At 45.1% G+C, this 21,304-nt stretch overlaps 1 protein-coding gene across 1 annotated transcript; it reads left to right on the forward strand.

The window, feature by feature from the left end:
• The first annotated feature begins 473 nt into the window (after positions 1–473).
• On the forward strand, positions 474–19,720 carry LOC144141910 (uncharacterized). Its single transcript, XM_077673377.1, has 5 exons — positions 474–639; positions 5,331–5,471; positions 6,400–6,862; positions 14,224–14,389; positions 19,317–19,720. Exons 2-5 carry the CDS (start codon positions 5,421–5,423, stop codon positions 19,609–19,611), a joined length of 975 nt encoding a protein of 324 aa, XP_077529503.1. The 5' UTR covers positions 474–639; positions 5,331–5,420; the 3' UTR covers positions 19,612–19,720.
• Positions 19,721–21,304: the final 1,584 nt, after the last annotated feature.

The following is a 21,304-nucleotide window of genomic DNA, read 5'->3' on the forward strand; positions in this document are numbered from 1 at the left end:
GATAGGACTCCGACTACAAGGTTGTTGTTGCCGTTACTGTCTCCTGGGCCAGTTTTGCTAGCATGCACATTTCTGTCATGGCCAACGCAAAGTACAAACTTTTTTTTCACATCCACAACTTTCCACAAATTCACAACTTTCACTAGACTCTCATTGCCAAACGAACTAATATCGTAACCTGGTAATAATATACGCGCAGTGAAGTCCTAGGTTTACCTTAGTTCAATGCGGAAGCAAGCTCGCAGTAATCGGAGAAGCGCAGTACGGTATTATAGCCATTTAGATTTTCATCCCTTTCCGCGTCCGTTCACCAGGACGCGGATTTGTGCTCAGTTTCGGTTTCGAAATATCGAAGATGGAACGATGAATTCACCCAGAGAAAGAAAAGGAAGAGCAAGCACTGCACGCGCCTTTGGGATGAAACGCGTTCCGAATTTCCAAGCCTGACCACGCCGTTGGACGTCACAGTGTCTACCCCGCGTCGCCTAGCCTCTGGTTATTAATCACCTTAGCACGAACTTGTAAGCGCTGCTCGTTAATTACGAAGACCAGCGGTCATTAAAGACAGCATTGGCTCCTGAAAGTACCACTGGGCAAGTTGCAACTGGAGCTTTGAAGCTGTCTTTGGTGTACGAAGAGGTGAGTGACCAAACGCGTTCTAGACGCTGATTGCTATAGAAGACGCGACGACGCGTTTGGCGTCTTTGAGTCTCTTGCATTTCATTGTCCTTTATTGTTGGCGTACGCGGTCGCTTGTGTTGTCGTTTGTGGAAGGAAATGTCTTCCTTTATGAAACGAGAACGCTGCAGCGCACTTAGCGGCGTTTCGCAGGGTAATAACCATTCGGCTGTTCTGTACCACCCGACGCTATAGGTACTTGCGTAAAACCGACGGAGAGAAAATGGGGGCAGATGCTACTAGCGTTGGGGCAACTGTACCTGCCATGCCGGTTAGCCTGTTTTAGGGGGATCCTCGAAAATATTTAACGACACTTTTTTCTTCTGTTGTTACTCTCCGGAACTGGAAATAAAAGAAAAAGGAATAATTGTGTCGGGATAACGGCCTGGTTACTTCATACAAAGGGCCAATGTTCGAGTTCGGCGCTACGGTGGTTTTCGTTGTTCTGGGCGTTCTGATAATTATTTTCTTGACTTAGAATAGAATTTGAATTTAACAAAAGCCAAATAAATGGTTCTGTTGTGGCGACAACGGTACATTAGGTTAGTCTGGGTGAGGCAACGTTAGGCTGGGTAAGTTTCGTTAGGTGGGTCGCGTCCGTTTGCGCTGGGTTGGGATAAAGAAAGAAGGTCTCGCGGTTTTTATTAGCCAGTGCAAACATGATTGGGAGGGCGAAGTAGCTTAAAAAGGTGCGTCACAGAAGGTAACGAAACCGCGCGTTACTTTAATGGAGTTCTTCCGGCAATGCAGAATAGCTTTGTGGACATAGCGAATGTTTAAACGTCATTTGAAGACTTGCTTTGGAATCTCTAGTTGTGAGTTCGCTCTCAAAAAGATCTGATGATTACTATACTCGCTAATGCAAAATCTGTGCGCAAGCCGAAATGCAGTCTTCCCTGTCACGGCGAATCTCTGCTGCGGGTCGGAATTGATCACGTGATCAGCGAACGCACGGCGGTGCACGCTACTGTGCTTTTATCTCGCAGGGAGTCGCCACCGTCGGCTACGATGTTGTTGCACTTTGTGTTTCAACCTCCCGCCCGCGCTAATGTCACGTTGTTATAATGGCGTACCATAGACAAGTAGTAACGTCTCCCGAAAGAGTGAAATGGAGGCAGGCAGAGAGATGGCGCATTAGCGGCGCGCGTGCAACCCTCCTTCCCCCCTAAAAAAAAGGAAAAAAAAGGGCCCATCTCCCCGCGAGGGGACTCGAGTAAATTCGTCGCATAGCGGGTGGGTGTATTGCGTTAACGTTTAGTGTTTGGGGAGTTGGTGGTAGTGAATGCGTTGTATCAGCAGCTTCTTGACGTAGTTTGAATGAGTCAAGGATGTAAGGCGCGTTCGTAGCCTTTCATTCTGTGTCGGTTTTGTGGCGCAGTAGGAAGAGCACCATGTACCTCGCGTTCCGCCCACAGGTAGTGAATGCGTTGTATCAGCAGCTTCTTGACGTAGTTTGAATGAGTCAAGGATATAAGGCGCGTTCGTAGCCTTCCATTCTGTGTCGGCTTTGTGGCGCAGTGGGTAGAGCACCATGTACCTTGCGTTCCGCCCGCAGGGTCGTGGAATCGAAACCAGGCGCCGGTAAGTATTATTTTTTTATATAGTGTAGGGGGAGGGGTGCGGACCTGTTGTTGAGAGCGAGGAGGGTAGCGTGATGCGGAAGAGGAGGAGTGGGAGAGAGGGCGCGCCTGCGCGCTGAGCTGTTGCGGATGCACGGCGGACGCTACATGTGAGTTAAGAAATGCTCTGCATTTAAAACAAAACATGAAGAAGTGGCTCGCGGCATCCTGGACTGACAAGGACGCTCAGGTTTTCGTTTTCTTTTTTGTTCAATTAACGTTTTGCCTCCTCCTCGCGAGACGCTTCGACGAGTGTTTCGTGGAGGCTCAGCATACTTCCCTGCCTGGCACCCTTTCGCCATATTTTCTCTATTGTTTCCTTCCTGCTCGATTACGACGTTCTCTGCGTGGCCGTCGCCACCGCCAAATTCCAAGAGCCGCCGCCAACGTGCTTGCGCACTAAAATTGCGAAATGGCATTTGAAGCCCGTTGGCAACGGTGGTGGGAACTTGTGTTTTGAAACAGAAGAAACGCACCGACGGCGGTATATTGGAGTTTGACAGCCCTGTGAACGCTGACTAGATCAGAGCCCAACTACCCCAAACTTTTTTGCAGCTCTGCAACGGCGCCCTGCCCCTTGAAAGGTGAAAGCGGCTAGACGGGTTCGACGCTCAACATCATGATTTTCAGAAAAAATGGAGGGGGTGATTTAATGGTCGTCAAATACGCTTGTTGTAGAAACAATTAGTGCAGTTTCTCTTGTGTGTGTCTGTGACGACGAGGTTACGTTTTATGGTACTGACACATAGCGTCGCTTAATATGGCAAGCGAAAGAAAATCGCAGCGAAGACCCAAACAAGGTGTCGATTCCCTCTTCGTTGAACGCCCCATTGAAGTCATGGATGGTTGGGACAATTTGTTAACGATTCCTCACTGCCATAATGTTGTAGCTTCCGGTGCGGAGACAACAAGCCGTTACAGCATTTGGTTTCGCACGTACGTATTTCTTTAGCTTGAGCGCACGTGGACCTGCGCCTCTGAAGGAGCGCCTGGCGTTGCCTAGGCGTACGCGTGCGCTTGCGCCGCGTGAGGAGTTCACGCATTTATCCTTCTCGTCTTTGGCACGGCGGATCTTGGGCGTGGTGGTTGCTACTGTTTAATTACAACTGAGGTGAACCTTTTTTTTAAAAGCTTGAATACAACAATCGGAAAATATTTTATATGAATGCATTACACTCAATGCAACATGTTCCCCCAATAAATGAATAAGAGTTCGCGCACCAGAAAAGTGTGTCGGCCGAAATTGTAGTGTCGCTTAAATTCGGAGCATACACGCGTTATAGTAGAAAATTGAGTTTTAAACGTGAATGTGTCGGTAGATAAATGCCGTGTTGCTGCGAATGTAGTCGCCCGGTTTTCAAGTAAATTCAGAACACTAATATGACCGCCTTAGGAAGCAAATGTAGTGAAATGTCGTTATTAGGCGCACATGGAGGATAAACAGAAGTATATTTCAAGCGGAACGAAGTTCACAGTATTTTTGGTAGACCGGTGCGGTAGCATAGCAAGTTCAGGTTTCAAGCACAAAAAAAAAAACCACAATGAAATCTCTAACAAGAATACGTTTCATGGTCTGGTTTAGTTTCCAAATATCGAAGATAGAACGATGAAGGTATCCTGATTGAAGGTTTAAGGAGCCCGTGCTGTATGTTGCTCAAGGGTGAGGTGCGTTTGTACCTTCCAATCCGGGACACGTCGTTGGTCGCCCTGTACAAAGCATACCTTGTGTTACCGATCTCGATAAAGGAGGTTAACATAAACTTCAGTGTTTACACCAAGTAAAACGAACGTCAAAAGACCCTCCAGGTTAGCACTGGCTTCCGGAGATACCGTACGGCAAGTAGGACAGGGAGATTTAGTTTGCTTTATTCGCACCAAACGGTGAAAGCCCAAACGCGTCCGAGTCGCCGACTTCTTTGAAGACGCTGTCAGCGCATTTTCTTCTGTTTTCTTATTGTCTTGTTTTGCTGAACAGCTTTCCCACTTTTTTGTCCTGTGATTCGTGGTCGCGTGTGGTGCACTTTACATTCGGCGAAATTAGGCGTTCTTGACCGATAGTGGCAGAGCAGTTTGGAGCGTCTCTCGTTGTACAAAACCATCGGTTGTTATGGACCGCCAGATGCTGATGGATCTTTGCATGCAACCGATATAGGAGTGCTGGTGTCAAAAACTGCTATCGTTGCACCACTCTAAACAGTACTGCGTGTCTCCTCAGTTTTGGGAGGAGGAGGGAAAATATTTCAATGTGAGAGATTTCAAAGTGGAAGGAGGAGTTGAGAGGAGGCATAAAAAACAGCATGGGGATTCTGAAAAACAAAAAATATTCGGTGTTCCGAGCTTAATTCTTTTCTGGTAGGAGGTACACAAAGAGAGTTGTATTTCGCAGTTTGAAATAATGGTCGCTAACGCCATTGGGCTCACTAACCCGAAAATAGTCTTTTCCAGAAATCAGTCAAAGCCACGGGTGGCTAATTTGGTATTTATTCGGTGAGAATATTCTTTTATGCACTCCCTGTTCACGCGTGACAAACTTAAGCTTTCCAGTTCAACGCATATCAACACCAAAGAGTGAAACAAAAAAAACGTTTTTCTAGAAATGTTGGCTCATTGAAGCGCGTAGCGTTATATAGAAAGCTTTATTTCGGTTTCTCGTGGTCTTACAAATCATTGTTGTACGACAAACGAAAAATCTTACGAGCTCTACCGCAATTCTTGCCATTGAACTGACCAAAAGGGGTGCATTTTGTATCATTGAACCGATTAAAAGGTGTACATAATGGGTATTTTCGAGGGTAGCGCTGGATGTGACACATTTTGTATCTTGCCTTTAGATTTACTGGGACAACTTGGAGCCTGTCTTTCAAATAGACCGTGATATTCACACTTTCAGAACCACTTGACAGTATCAAAACTGGCTCAATAGTGAAAACATTAGCGTGTTGAAGGAGTTTGCGCATTTACATTTCTGTTACATTTATTGCCAAATTTGCAAATGCAAAACAAAGGCATATTTGCCGTTCTATACCTTTGCAGTGAATATACCGGAAAGGAGCGGTAAACAACCTGTGTCGGGTTCAACCTTTGTGCTAGTACTAACTACCTCCTGCCTACAACTTGTCTCTAATGGACACCGAACAAACACCGTCGAGCTCCACCGCGGGAACGCCGCCCAAGGTAAGTCCAGTACATTTCACTGCCACGGATGTTAATAGAGTCTCGAGGGCACTATGGAGACTTTTACGCCACTCACGACCTTGCATCGCGGAAGTTCGATCCAGGCTAACCGATTAGACGTTCAGGTTTAGCGTTGGGTTATTTGGCAGCTGTAAAAGTGACGTTTTATGTTTTTTTTTCTGTACTAATATTCTGGGTGTAGGTTTGTAACAATGTTGTTATGGCAGCCCTTCTATGTAGAAGGCGGGATCTTTGTGATTTTTGTCTGCTTGCGAACGCAGCAATATTCCACCGGCCGTAGAGGACGTGGAGAGATATGTACCAACCTTATTCCTTTTCCAGACATGCAAGCACATCGGTGTCGTCCGAGTACTTCGCGTGAGTTTCGAAAGTCAGTATAAGCGCCAATTATCAGCGACAAGATAGCACTCAGTTATCGATCGCCGTAAGTTTTCAGGGTCATCTGTGCAACTCATGATGCTAGCTCGGTGACTACTAGTGGTGTTTGGTTTTAAAAGAAAGGGCTAATAAAATAATGCTTGTGATGTTGGCAACAGCACTTAGTAAGGTCTATATCATGTTTTCACGGTTTAGCTAGGAATTCCTTCTACGTACGAAATGGCCATTCTTAGCGCTTCGTCATCGTCATCACCGCAATGACTCACTATGCTAAGAAAGCGGGGGCCGGAAGGAGGGGGGTTTGTGCTGTCAACTGCTGTCAAATTGATTTTCCCAGCGATGGAGCCTATTGTTATACAACCTGTCAGGGTGGTCAATTTACAAAGAAAAATAATAAAGTTTGTTGAAGGTTTTTTTGCCAATTCTTATTAAATTTTTTTGTAAATGACGCAACATTTTGTTATTTTGTTGTAGTATAGTTTTCAGTGATTCGCGGAAAATAAGTTTGGTGTTGCCATTTTGATTATAGGACGTGCCTGGAGCTTCCCAGGACCCTGGCCCCCAGGCTCCAAAGAAACACCGCTGCAGCAAGTGCAAGCAAACCTTCGACACCTTGCTCGAACTGGGGGAGCACGTCTTGGTTGAGATCAATGGCGGGGTCACATCGCCGCCGTTCCCATACCCTTACAAGTACGACCTGAAGCACCCAGTGTGGGCTTCTTCCAGTCGTGGACCAAACACTGGACCCGTGACCCTTCAGATCCCTGATAAAACGCCGGCGCAAGGTGTACGACCAGTCAATCCAGCACTGCCTCCGAACCAGGACCATGATGGCGAAGGTCTCGCGTTACGTCTTGAAGAAACGACTCCTCCAGAGCCGATGCAGCAGGAGACAACAGAAGACCACGAGCGTGAAAGTGCGGAACCAAGTCCCGGGCATCCAGAGACTTCACCAGAGCAGTCGAATCAGGAGCTGGAAGAACAACAGGAAGGTAAGGGTGTCGCACCAGGTGAAGGCCTGTATGGTTACCGGTATGGTATATGGTATATGGTATATGGCTGTATGGTATATGGTTACCGGTGGGTGGGTGGAACTCATTCGCTACTCAACTAAATTAAGCGGAAAGCGTGGTTTCCCGCCATCGTTGTGAGTCAACGTCACGGCTTGCTGCTGTCAGCAAAGACCATGTCCAAAACATGTCCTTTTCCTGGGCGACATGGGAGTATAAAATTGTTTAAGACGTTGTGAGACCATCACGTTTTGACCAGAACTAGTGTCCAGCATAAAGATTGTATTAGATGAAAGGCTTTTTTACAAAGTAGACAAGCCGGCCTCAAAAAATTGGGGTTGACGGCTCGCGATCTGCGAAGCAGCTTAGACGCAATAAATATTGCGTTAGGCCTTCTGATATAATGAACGTAGCGCTGTTTAAAATATAAAACACTCTCAACACTGCACTACACATTATTAATCTAAACGCACCGGAAAATTACGGTCACCAAGCTTGGAGGTCCGCGATCCTTACCCATACTCAAAACGCATGAGAAACCTTCGTGGGATTGGTACATTAAGGTTACGGACGTAATTTAAAAAGATTTATTCTTTGCGATTATATCAGTTAAGCATGAATGATTCATTACTAAATTCTGAACGAAATTGTGCCCGAATATACGGGAGAAGGCCGAAAAAACTCAATCTGTCGTTTTCTGCTTACGCACCAAAGAAAACAAAACGCCATGCTTATTTGCACTGTTTACATGCTGAAACACCATTAAAACATTTTTACAAATCCCAGAGTGAGCCAGCAATATTTAGTTTTCGCACAGGTTCCATTGCCTTAATTAAAAAGCATTCAATTGATAAGAATCCGCCCACAGACTGTACAGTGTGTTATCGAAGGGGATGCATTAAAACAGGGGGGGGGGGTGCAGAGGAGTAGTAGGGGTGAGCGATTGGAATTACACCTACAAATTCAATATTTTACTGCGCCCGAAAAAATAAATAATACACTTCAACACCTGTGTGTGGTTCAGATATAACATTTAGACAGATATCTCTAGAAACGTTCAGAAAATGCCGAAACAAAATTACGAAATTGTTGCGTTCGCTGCCGCAGCGTCCAATAAAAACTAGAATATGTGTCTGCAATACAGGATAAAAGAGTACGGTATTACGTTAAAAATTTCGAAGGCGCCTTTAGCTCTTCGCGGCCGCCACAAATTCCAAATAATGATCCCTTTAAATTCCGTACATGTTTAGTATACGAAAGTCATATGGTGCCATATTTCCCGCTTTCAAAAAAACACCAAAACCGTAACCAACGTTTTTTTCTTTGAAATCATTTCATTCATTGTTTTTAGAAGGATTATCTGTATTAACTAGACTTGAGTGCGTAACACACGCTTGAATTCGGTAATCCCAATTTTCTGTTTCTGTATGAAACTTTACCTAGATGTACGAAAATTTGACGGAGTTCTTAACTCTCCTCATTCTCCCCTTTTATGGAAGATAACTTGTTTTGGTGTAGGTGGGTTAAATGCCTTGAAATGTCAGCTGTTACGCAACCGTGTTTCTGTACATGGCGTAATGGGTTTTTTTGAGCGTAGTGGGCCTTTGGGTATTCCACTGTGTTGGTTGGTTGGTTAACGTCGGGGTCGCGGAAATGGAGTCGAATGATTCGGTTTCATGGTGACTTGCTACGAGGCTACATCGACCAGAGTTGATTATGGCAGCAACTCATTTGTGCAGAAAAAAAGGTGTTACCCAGGCCGAGGAATTCAGAATTTTGCCGGTCTTCACGCGAACCGTGTTGATAATGGGGAGGTGGTGTGCTATCACTGTAACGAGTTTAGTAGTATAGATGGTGAGGAAAGACTGACACAGGATGGCAGATGTATAGTGCCGTTTTCTACGAGAAGCACAGACTGCACTAATCATGTCTTCTTGAATTTCTCTCTCTTTCTAGTGGCGTACGTTTACAGAAACCGCGTCGCCTGCTTTAGTTTCGAAGAAGTAGCATAGGAGCTAATATTTTGTTGTATGAATAAGGTTTTCCGAAATTGGAATAACTTGATAGAGCCATTCTGTTTTATAGCCAAATGGCACTGACAGGACAAATCGTAGTCTGTCAACTTGGCGCCGTGGCGACAGCTCTGACATATTCTTAATATAGCCGTCTGGAACTCTTCGCCGGAGAGTGCGCTTTACTAAAATTTACATTTCGCTTACGCGTGCCAACCACCAATGCGGAAATAATATACTTTCATCTAGGCACATTATGCAGCGGAGATTTGGAATAGCTCATATATATACATTTTAGAGATAAATATTTGTGTGGGCTGATTGTGGGCTGCGTTTAAAAAAAGTGTCTAAGCTAACCAAAATATTCTGTACCTTTTGTTTCCTTTATTACGTATATTATTTTAAATATATATGGATATAAGAAGTAACTCGGTAGTCCGTTCATTGTGATCTGTGGATGTGTTTTACATCTATTACGTATATTATTTTAAATATATGTGAATATAAGAAGTAACTCGGTAGCCGGTTCATTGTGGTATGTGGATGTGTTTTAAAATGGATACGAAAATATATATTTTTCCTCGTCGCCTTCCTAATAGGTGCCCTATTTATTTATAAATTCGCAAGCTGCGGGCAATTAAGATACTCAAAGAGCATTTGTTGCGTCATCATAACTACTGATACAAGAAGCGGAAGTATGTATAAGCATACATTACGCGTTTGGCTTAACTTTGTAAGCTGGAAATAGCAAAAAGGAGAAGAGTAGCAAAGTGGTTCACGTTTGCCCGAAAATGAAACCGCCACGGCACAATATTGGCTATTTCTTCCCAGGCTGAAGTAATTGAATCCTCCGTAGAGACTGCGACGGCAAAATTTGGTGAAAGACCAAACCTGCAGCAATAATGGAGAGTTGTGGAATAAACTCTCCATGTAAAACAATCTTGTTGTACCCCTAGTACCAATTCAGGCCACTGTCTGATGAAAAATAGGGGTAAAATACGAAACATAAAGGAAGGTCGAACCGCCGGATTTCCAGAGGGCCAGAAATTAAAGCAAGTAGCAAGTAAGAAAGACACGTAGCATGATTCCACCGAACGCAGTCCCGTCTGAGCATCATAAATGTTTTTATTGAAAACTTCTTTCGAAATATACAATTTGTTTTTCTATTCCGAGTGAGTGATTTCCATAATCAAGTAACTCCGCGGCCCAAATTTATCCCTATACCATCGAACACCCCATTTTATAGGCCACCGCCTTTGTAAAGGCTGCAAGGACAGCAACTGAAACCGTTACAACGGCACCTATATATTTATCCTTGCGTCTTCTATAACTTTAGACTTGCAGTTTATTGTCAAATCGCAAAACTTCTCATTCGTCAGTTAGCGATGCTGATTTAGGTAACTCCGTCCCACTACTTCCTAGCGGTACCGTCGCTCTCATTGCTTGTCGATCTGAATGTCAGCCTCTTACTTTTTCAAGGTGTCAATTTTTAGACTGAACGATCACTTCTTGTGTTCTGAGAAATATATTTGTAGCATTCGTTGTCATATTTCACAAACTTCAGTGATTGCTGTGTTCACAATCGACCAGTGTATTCACGGTGGCGCCAGTGTTCACACTTGGTTTGAAATCCGCCACCAGAGTTCATTAGCATTCTGAAATGATGCGCATATTGATTAGGTGGGCCAAGCTTCTTTGCACGTGATCTGATACAAGCTGGTTAAACTATTACGTTGTTGAAATGCATGAGTGTTTTGGAAGAGCCGCATTTCTGGCGTAGATATTTCTGAATTTGCCGAAAACAAATGCTTCGGTAAAGATGAAAAGCTTTAGACGACGTAATGGAAGCAATGAAAAGTAAAAAGCCAATAGATCCTATGCGAAATTGCTTGGTGATCTAGCAACACTGATGTAAACGAGACCGTCGGCCATATTGGTACGGGCGCCGATCGGGAAGTACCGTATTGTTTACTGTGGAAGAGTAGGTGACGGTAACGCGGTATGGCTCAAACTGGACGGTGTTTTTCGGCTCTCGACCGCGGATTGTGGACGAAGGACTTGCCTGCGCTGGCGAGTGTGTCTGAAGACTTATACCACTCGGGGTGCCGCGTAAAGACCCATCCGAGCGGCAGCGAAGCAGGGCATGCCGCCCAGCCACCGAGGCGCATTGCTCGCCTTCATCGGTGCGGACAAACACGTGCGACTCGCAGTAAGTAAATCCTCCTTTGTTTTTACTTGACGCGAGTTAACCGGTATGAGCATTTGTAGAGCACTTTGTTCATTGTTGTTTACCACGCAAATGCGTAGCGGCGACCCTGTTGCAGTAACCCTGAAAGAGACAATCGCCAGACCGTACCGCTAGTGGGTGGATTAGGTATTTTCAAATGCTGTACATGGAATTTACGGGATGATTTTTGGCGAAGATGTTTACGGAAAGGTTGCGGCCGTTTTCCGTGACGGTCGTCCGCCCGCGCGTTTGCCGCAAAGCAATCGTGCTTTGCGGCGAAGTCAACTACAATAGCGCACATACGCCTTGAGTTTTCTTTTTTTGTGTGTTCATTATTTATTGCGCATGCTCTGCGCAAAAATCAGTTTGTGTGTCTTTCTTCTCCTTCTTTGGCGATGGGGTGGTTGTGTTTATTTCTAAAGCGCATGTTTTTGGTGTGCACGAATAGATAATACAGTAAAACCTCGTTAGCTCGAACTAACTGAACTAGAATATTTTTTTTAATTCGATGGGTCATCGGTATAGCCCGAATGTTTACCTGTTTATCTCGAAAGGTTCTGGAAGTGAGTTCCAGATAATCATATTATTGCTTGCTTAAGTTATGACGAACACGATTATGCGGGTACTGGTATACATCATTACCCACGCTGAGGTTTTTAAATGTTAACCTTCCTTCTCTTGAAAAATGCATTCACAAAGCATGCAGAGATACTTGCACGCTCGAACTTGACAAACAATTTTGACATCATTGCTGTTTGAGGTGTAGATTATTGCCCTTGCAACAGTGTTAAGCAAGACACAAAATCTGGTCATTTTGAGCCTGTTCCTTGCGGCCACTGCTTTCTGCTCTGTCCCTTTACCATACACTGTAGCGGACTATTCCTGTTCTTCCCTGAGTGTTATTTACTGATACTCTCTCTGTTCTTTCAGGTTGGGCCTTATCCATGTGCTCAGCAGCTGCTTTCGCTCCCAGAAGAAAAGTGGCCGGCCCTATGTTGTGTGCCTCACCTTTGAGACGGACAGTGGGGCGATTGGGAAGGCATCGTGCGAGTGCCCGGCGTGTTGCAGGGGAGCATGGAGTGACATCCTGGCTGCTGTGCACCTATTCGCCCTCTTGCAAGCCGAAGGTTTTAAGAGGCGCCACCGGATCTTGCGTGCACTGAGCTGCCACAACAGTGGGGACGTCCGAGACAGCAGGGCATCAAGCCAGCGAGTGTCCAAAACATTGACTGGAGAAGCCCGCGATAAAATGGCCCCTCCCTTCCCTTGCCAATGCGTCTGTTCGATGCACGTCGAGTACAGGAGCAATGCGAGCAGCAACAAAGTGCCGTGCAGGCGCTTGGGAGAAAACTTGGTAGCCTTGGGAATGAGTTTTTTGCCCCAGTTGTGCTGGCCTCACCCCCCCCCCCCCCCCCCCCCAGTTACAAACAAGGACTGGCATGGCACCTGAAGGGTCACCGATGAGCTACCAGCAAGCATTCATGTCACATTTCGCCGTGGTCGTCTCGCAAGCACACAGAGGCTGGGCAACGTCGTGTTTACTAGTCCGCGACATGCAGGGGTGCGCGAATGCTTCTTTTTGTTCCATGTATATCCACAGTTATATCCACAAAAACGCAAAAGCACTCAAGCTGATGCGGGGCGGCCTGATGCAACTGTTGCCGTTTTCTTTTTTCTTTTTGAATAAAACTTGAAAATTGTCTCAGCTACCTACATCAATGGCCACTATCATTACGTCGGAGGCATGCAAGCAGCATGTGACAAACTAGAGGAGTGAGTGTATGTTAGTCGCAAAATATTCGACAGTAAATACATCGTTGCTGGAATGACAATGGGCACCAAGTTTACTTGACATAACAACAAACCTTTCAGCCCGGCGAATCGGGAACCAAGTGCAGAAGCTCGAATTTTCCACCGTTAGATCACAAAAAACAGTGTTCGCCACTTCTGCAACGACACGCGGCTAAATGCAACGTAAAGAAACGTTGGTTTCTTTACACACTCCCATAATGTGCGCGCCCGCCACAGAGAAAATTTTCAACCGCGCCGTGACGGCGTAGTGCGGCAAGAAAAGTTTGTTTACAACCCTAGGTAAGATAAAAGCTCGTGTAGGGGCTAAGCGGTACCATTTAACAATGAAATGAAGCGGGCGCAGAGCCACAGGGACGAGTAAAGAAACAGCCTAATTTTGGCAACGTGTGGTACTTTTTCCCGGTCGAGCGCCGCTGTCAGTCGAGTGAATAGGCGGCGCACGCTCAGGCTTCATTTAGAATACAAAGGCTGGACAACAGAACTCCAACACAGCTGTATTTTTCATACGGACAGCGACTACGGAACCCCGCGCTTAGCGAACCAACGACAAATATTCGCTCCAAGCGCACTGCGCCCAGCGTGTCTGCTCGCGCCGGCACAGTTCGCGTCACAAAGTTCGTTCAAAAGCGTGGAACTTCACGTACCTTTTCTCCATTTGAACCGGTATTTCCGCATTGCGTGCTCTGCGGCACGAAGCAATGCTCCGGCATTGTAGTCCATCACCAAGAGCGGTCAATGCCCGCCTTTTAAGTTTTGCTAATTGGTTTCGGTTTCAAACGACCGTACCAAAATGGCAGACCTAGTTACCGGAGTCGACGTGAGATGGCGGGGCGCATTTTGCATAGGGTCTATTGCATCAACCGTTGCTGGTCCGTCGGCTATTCGTTTTGCGTGCGCCCTCTGCGTCATTACTAGTCGGGTCTAATGTGAAGCTGTTAAATTCCAGTGCAGCCTAAAGTAATATAAGCAATAGATGACGTAGGTAAGTTCTGTGTCGTGTCATACAAATCAACTGAAGGGGGACAAAGATTGCGCACTGGGCAATTCGCGCTCACGCGTATACGTTTTCCATTGACGTCCACGGGGATATAAATAAGAGTCGATCTCTTTTTATCGCGACAGCGGTAATTTTAGAAACACCGTTACATGCTTACTTCTTTGGTGATGTTGTAAATGGTAATACCTGCTACGCAAGTACGCCGGCGTGGTAAGAGTTACAAACCATGGCGGAAAGAAAACGTCCTGCATGGCCTGATTTTTTAAATCTCTGACAATTTCTTGCGATTTTGCAGACACCGACGACGCCTTGGATGCCCAGCCTGTGGTCTTTCCTTGCCCTACTTGCGGCCAGTGCTTCGGGGCACAGAAATACCTCAACCAGCACAATCGGAGAATGCACGCAGAGCGGCCACAAGGGAAGCACCGCTGCTCCCACTGCTCCTACTCCAGCGATTCCAAGTGGGTAAAAGTACACCCTCACCGCAATTATATGTTTTTCCGAAATTATTAAGAGTAGTCGTTACCACTTACAGAGGAGTCTCGCGTAAGCGCACTTTCAACAATATAGCACTTCTCAGCTCTAGTAAGACCACGAGGCTTCTGAAAGCATGCTATCATGAGCATGTACATTTAACTTCGTTACCGATCCGTAGCAGCCTGAGCAGGCATAATGCTAGCTCGAACACTAGGCGATGTGTTTGAAAGAGAAAGGTTTGGGTCTGTGACGTTTCCAACGGTCAGCACAGGTGCCCATGGGGCACGCGACTATACACATTTTTTCGCATCACATGAGTAAACTAAGCACAGCGCATGTGCCGAAGATCAAAAACCCAATGCGGATAAATAAAAAGCCCTGCTGGCAAGCGAGGCCCGCATAGACGATATCGGTGTGGTTCCCTAGGTATCAAAAGGCAGCAGCGGCCCTTGAAGCCCTGGTATAGGGCACTATTCCTGCTGAACGCGTTCGGTGCTGTAGCATAAGTCAAACAACATTGGGAAAGTGTCGGCGAAACCTGCAAACCAGGGCTTTATTAAATGTTTTTTTCCAGGGACGAAATAATTAGGGAGGAACACTGTGAATTGAGTATGGGTTGATAGGTACCGACGGTACATCTAAAGCTGATTCCTCGGCTATATAATTGACACTATGAGCCACGCACTGCGCGGTCACACTAAAAACAATGCAAAGCATCTGCGTTTTGGAAAGGTTAACGTAGTTTGGCATAGATGATAGAGGAGTTGTCACATCGCTTTGATTAGCATAAGCGGGTGGAGTAACTCTCTTTATATCCTGAGGGACTTTTGGGAAGGGTTCGCACTGCTTTTACTTTCTTTGTACAAAGCTTGAGTAGCCTGAGTATTCTATCCTGAGTATCCTATCATTTTGCACTATTTTGGTTGTGGGTGGCGGATGTCAAATGCTGCAGATGCTGCAGATCAGATTATTGAGTCGCTCTGCCAGAGTGCGTACGTATTAACAACTGGTTTTGTAGCAGCCTCGCATGCGTCATATTTCGTTGCTAAATGCTTTTTTCGTAAATGCTTCATGGTATTTTCTTTCAATTTACTCTATTCTTCACGTTTTTAGAACAAATGGAATCTTCCGAATCTAAAAAAATATAGCTTGCGACAAATTGACAATTACCATACTTCACCCGACCATTAAGTTTGAAGGTCCCATGTGCGCGGAATGTTTTAGATGCTTTAAGGCCAGAATACATCAAGCGAATATGCGACGAAAAGACGAATAACAACACACGGTGGCGCGCGCCCGATGCTCGGCGACGGAAAAACGTCGTCCCCCACCGATTTAGCAGGGCCAGAAAAGTTCGTCGGCGTAGGAGGAGCGGCGAGCGGTACACCGGAGGAACCAATCAGGTCTTCCAATATCCCCTCCGTGGCATATGGCGCGTACAGGTCGCTGCAGACGGCCGCTTTTGAAGAATTCGATAGAAATACGCTTGACCGGCGCGTACTCGAGCTAGAAAAACGGATGGTACATTTTAGATGAGATAAGGGAAAATGGTGTTGCAAGAATTGAAGTCCTCGCTTTTCTAATAGCTCAAGCCGCAAGTGCACTACGCTCCCGTCCCACCTAACGTGGCTTGTGTAGCGTAGATATGCAGGTACGAAAGCTTTTATTAGGACAAATAAACAAATTCCGCCTACATAACTTGTATTAACAGCAACATGGGACCCGTCTGCAAGGTCAGCGTGTAAGGCAGAGGCGATGGTAACGCGAGGCCTCTGACATACAGCAAAATACTAGAAACAGGCATTCATATCTATTGAGAACCGGGCTTGACTAGCTCTATTTTGCACCATAGCGCCATTAGTCTAGGTAGAGTGGAGGTAGAACGGCCGTTCCTTGTTCTGGGAGTCGATAGTTCCAACCTTCCAGCAGCGTTCGTTTTTTTTTAAACTGCGTTTAATGATTTTGCGACCTAAAACGCATATTTAAACAGAAGAAATGCCCCCGAATCACGCGGAATCGTCAATCTACGTAAAACCGAAACGGGAAGCTCCTTCACTGGGTCTGTTTACTGAACGCCGCCGTTGATTCCGGGCATGGAGGTTCGGTTAGCCACACTGAGGGCAACACAGCGGCGGTTTTGCGGTGGGCGCCGTGTCTCCGCTTCATGTAGTTCAGCCAGACGAACATACGGCGTCTTGCCGCGCCGGAATTTGCGCCACGGAAACTCCGTCGTGAAAGTTCGTTCCTCGTATTCTGGCCTTTATACGCTAGTAGCTTTTCAGGAAATGGAATTTTCAACTTCCTTGGGAACGTCCGAATGATCACTTTTCCAAAGCAGTCATATAAAATGCTTAGATTATAAATTTTTATGTAGAAAGTAAGTCAGTCGCAAAGACCAAACTGTGCTGGGGAAATCGCTAGCCTTCATGGTAATGTTTACCGGTTCACGCTGCTACACCGAAGAGATTTATTAAAACTCGCCCATCTTGGTCTAAAGAGCCAGTATATATTCGGAGCTTGGTATAGATGGTTTGTTAGGGTTACTAAATTTTAAGAATTTCTTGGACTTGACACATGCATTCGTGGGTTCAATACGTTAAGCAGTGAGCATTGCCTTTGGCAGTGCAGAAACAAGGCCTTAGTTACCGGGAGAAGATAAGCTATCAGAAGACCCTCTTATATTTGAGCCTTGCTGCGGTATCATGTGAACTCCACTGTGGTATCTCTACTGAGTTTTACTGCACCACAAGTAGACGAACGTAAACCGGGGCGACGACCCGTCTTATAACGATTTTTTGTCACACTTCTTTTTCTGTAGCTAACCGTGGCGAAAAGCTGTTCCTTTGACCCTATTCTCCGTTTTTGCATCAACACACGCAGAAGAAAAGTATAATTGGCATGAACACTGAAGATGTTCATGGTAAAAATATCCGCTTGGGCTTTACGGCCACAACTACTGGTCTAGTTTTTCGTAATTGGTGCAGAAGGTCTAAATAGATTTTTGTATTTATTTATTTTTATTTACGTATTCTTCTATATCGCACGCTAAGATCATTCGTACACTTCTTAGGCTGTTTTAGGAGGGCGTGGGTACATAAGTCTTGTATGGTGTAACGTTATTTCCACCGCTATTAACTTTCTACACTCTTAATTTATGTTCGTTAACCGTGTGTATAAGAAACTCATTTCCTTCACAATGGCATGCACAGAAAACATGTTCCATTAAAAAGCCCTGAGCTTTAATGCCTATAAACAAAGACTTTGTTAATAGGAGGCTCCACTACAAATAGTACTGCATGACAGGATCCCCCTGGAAACTGAATGTTTTCCACGGTGATTACAGGGTACATTTTTAATCAATGCTAGTGCGTGTTCACTTGGTGGTACATATAGACTATGCAATCGCTACGTTTTTCGCCTGCCGGGCTGTGATTATCAAACCGCTTTGTTTACTCTCAAGGTTAGGCGTTAGGTGTTTCAACGCTAAATGCTACATTTTTTTCAATTTACCACCTTTTCGAACGAATAAACGTCAAATGAACTAACATGAAACCTTTTTCTAGGAACCATTTGCCGTTACGGTAACCAGTTGTGAAAATGCAACAAGTATGGGTCGTATATATGACATAATACAAAGAAAAAAATTGATCCCCTTATTTCGTCGTTTAAAGCGTTAGGAGGCATCTCTTTGTTTAGCATAGATGTGCGCGGAAAACACAAAAGAAAGTGTTTCCTTAATCTCTAAACTGCTGAAGTTTCCTTATGACTTCTAAGAAGCAATGACTGAATGTCAAGGAGAAGGAAAAATCAAAATTTTCTAATGTCCCATCACACGAAGCCAGATTACAGCCCCACCTTGACCGATAATTTAGGGGTATAGCTGTGAAGATAATTCCGCCATTTGTTTGCGTTTCCTTGCATTCAATAATAAAATATATTGTGTATTTATATGTTCATCATTGGTTTATTGCAGGTTTTTTGAATCGGTAAAATCATCGCGTGGCTGGTAGTTGAAAGAAATTTGGTTGGGTTGACAACCAGAGCTGTAATACATTTTGCTGACATTGTCTAGCTGTTTGGTTTGGCTTTTTCATTTTATTCACTCTTCGGTGTTCTTGCTGAGTAAATTTTCTTTTTATATTTTGTTAATATTCGGCTTCAGTAGTATACAAAAAGGTGGGACATTTGCACATGTTTCCATTGAACCGTCAGACCACAATGAGAGCAGGAATTCTTCAGCCTGGAATGCGTAAGTATATGGCTGGAGGTGTACACTGCATATAAACTAATGTACCCAGTTTGTGTACCCAGTTTGGTTGGGTACACAAACTGGGTGGCAATATACTGGGTGATAAAGCACGCTTGAAATAGTTCTGTGCACTACCGTTAACACTCGGTGACCATGGCAGTAGGTTTGCGGCTCGTGGTACATATTTTCTTTCTACGTATTATTAAATTATTATAAAATAAATTATTGTAACCATCTAAACTTTATGCTGGGGTGTTGTGTTCTTCCAACTTCAAATAAAATGCACAAACCAACATCCTGTAATGCAAGTGTCCAAACTCTAATTGAACACAATCTTAAATACGTTTCTTGGTACATGGCTTGACATTACGTTTGAAAAAGCGCTACTTAAACACGAAGAAGAAAAGAGACACTGGACGAACCACTTCGTGCTGTGTCTCTTCATTCGTCTTCGTGTTTAAGTAGCGCTTTTTGAATCGTGAACGTATACCAACAAGCTCAACTGGCAGTTCGTCTAAATGACTTCAGATGCTCACAGTGAGGCTGAAAGTTCCTTTTGTACTCTAAAATCTTCCTTGCAATCAACATCAGTAAGGCAATTGATCTTTCCGGTCTCCGATTCGTTTTCTCAATGCAGTGATGTTTTTCATCTCTCTCTGCAGATCGCAGATCATCGCCCACGAACGCAGGCACACGGGCGAGAAACCGTTCGTGTGCCGAGTGTGCGAGAAGGCGTTTCGCGTTAAGGGCGCGCTCGCCGACCACATGAACGTTCACTCAGGGGAGAAGCGCTACGAGTGTCAAGATTGCGGACGCCGGTTCGGCCTTTCCCGCAACCTGTCCAAGCATCGGAGGATCCACCTGAAGGAAGGGAAGCCCTACGCGTGCGCTGTGTGCGGGGAGAGCTTCAACGAAAAGCGTGGCCTCAATACGCACATGAAAGGGCACCAGGAGTAACATCTTTGCCGATGGCCGATATGCCTGCTGACTGAGCAACGAAACAGGGCTGAGCCGGAGAAGCAATGAGGAACACAAATAATTATGGGGTATAATCCACCGGAAAACATTACAGACTAAGATTGATTAAATATCGGGATTTCAACTGAGTATGAACAAGTGGAACGAATAAAGCGTTTCTCAAATAAATGTACTTGTGAACATGTTCAATCCCACCAAAGGCCTTTTTAACATTTGTTAAAATATACCAACACGCTTCCCTCTAGCTTTGTGGTTCAGTACGCTCCCCTAATAAGTAGGTATTATCACTATAAAGATCAGGGGACTTTACTTAGACGTTGACTGACAAATTATATATCTGTGCAAGGGTAGCTGAGAGATTCGTTCAAAGAAAAAGATGAGGCCATAACCATTTCAACAGGTACACGTGCGCGGCCTCGTTGGTATTTAGATATATTGGGTTTTCCTACAAGTTGTGCGATATCCCCTCGTTGTTGCCGGTTCTGAACAAAAACGTCACGGTACCAGAAGTACCATTCATGGTATAACTAAAGGATTCAATGAAAGATATTTGGGAAGAACGGTGATGTTTTTCCAAGTTTTTTAGTGGGTCACTGTGACTTTAAACGCGGCCGAGTTTCAGTGCATGGAAATATGTTTCACCGCGCGCAACATGGATTGCCAGATCAGGGCGGCTGTCCGCAAGATCAAAAACACTATTGCTGAGCAATAAGAAGTACTGATGGTTAGTCACTGCTGAAAGAATAGATAGTTCTGGTCCATCGGGCACTCTATGCAGCCACCGCCGTTGGCGGCATAGACAAACATAACCGCTTCTGATGACCGCTCTTGGGAGCTGTATTAGAAAGTGGAAGAACCCTATAGAGTGCCGTAGAAGCATACATAAAAGACACATTGTAAAAGTTTTTCCAGTCTAGTGTGTAATTCTACATTCCTGTATACTTGAGCCTTTCGGCCAAAGGGGTGAATCTTAGAACGCACATTAGGAAAAAGTAAGGGTGCCCCATTATTAGGGGCGTAAGTGCTGTTGCTGTATTCGTTGACCGGCAAAAAGGAGTGCGCTGCTGCTAAGAATAACAAATAAAATACTCGTGTGCTCCAATGGTCTTGAGCACGGGGCCGGACAGCTGCACGCGCGTGCTCCAGCAACTAAGGTATATGTGCACGTTGCTCCCGTAAAATAAGAGAGTTTGCCGTTGTAGTTCCTTTATAAGTAACGCATTCACTCTCGTAGTAGTGGGGGAAGATTGGGAGCCTCAAAGGATCACTGTGTCCGTTTCACTAAATTCATAAAACTTGAATCGAAATACAAAAGTTGTAGACTACTGCAGAACGTGATCGGGTGTCATTGGAACAAGTGCACACGCACATGAAGAACCGTCACTCTAGGGAAGATGTGACGTGTGCGATACAGCTTGCACACGCAGTTAGTGCAATGACACAAAGACGAAACCGAGCATTGAATTGCCAATGTGATGTAGCAGTAAACGTTTGTTTAAATATCGCCTGGCTTTCGGCTTCAAAGCACGTAGGTGCACGTAGGATCCCTAACGAATTTTTTTACTAATTCACTGGTACCAGGGGTTCATGTCACTTATTAAACTATGTGCCTTTATTCCTGTATTGCACTTCTATTTTTTTCCGTATCTCGGCTGGAGCTGCTGCATTGTAT

Source organism: Haemaphysalis longicornis, unplaced genomic scaffold (genome assembly GCF_048455015.1).
Source record: "Haemaphysalis longicornis isolate Haplotype H1 unplaced genomic scaffold, Haemaphysalis longicornis Haplotype H1 scaffold_6, whole genome shotgun sequence".
NCBI classification, from domain to species: Eukaryota; Metazoa; Arthropoda; class Arachnida; order Ixodida; family Ixodidae; genus Haemaphysalis; species Haemaphysalis longicornis.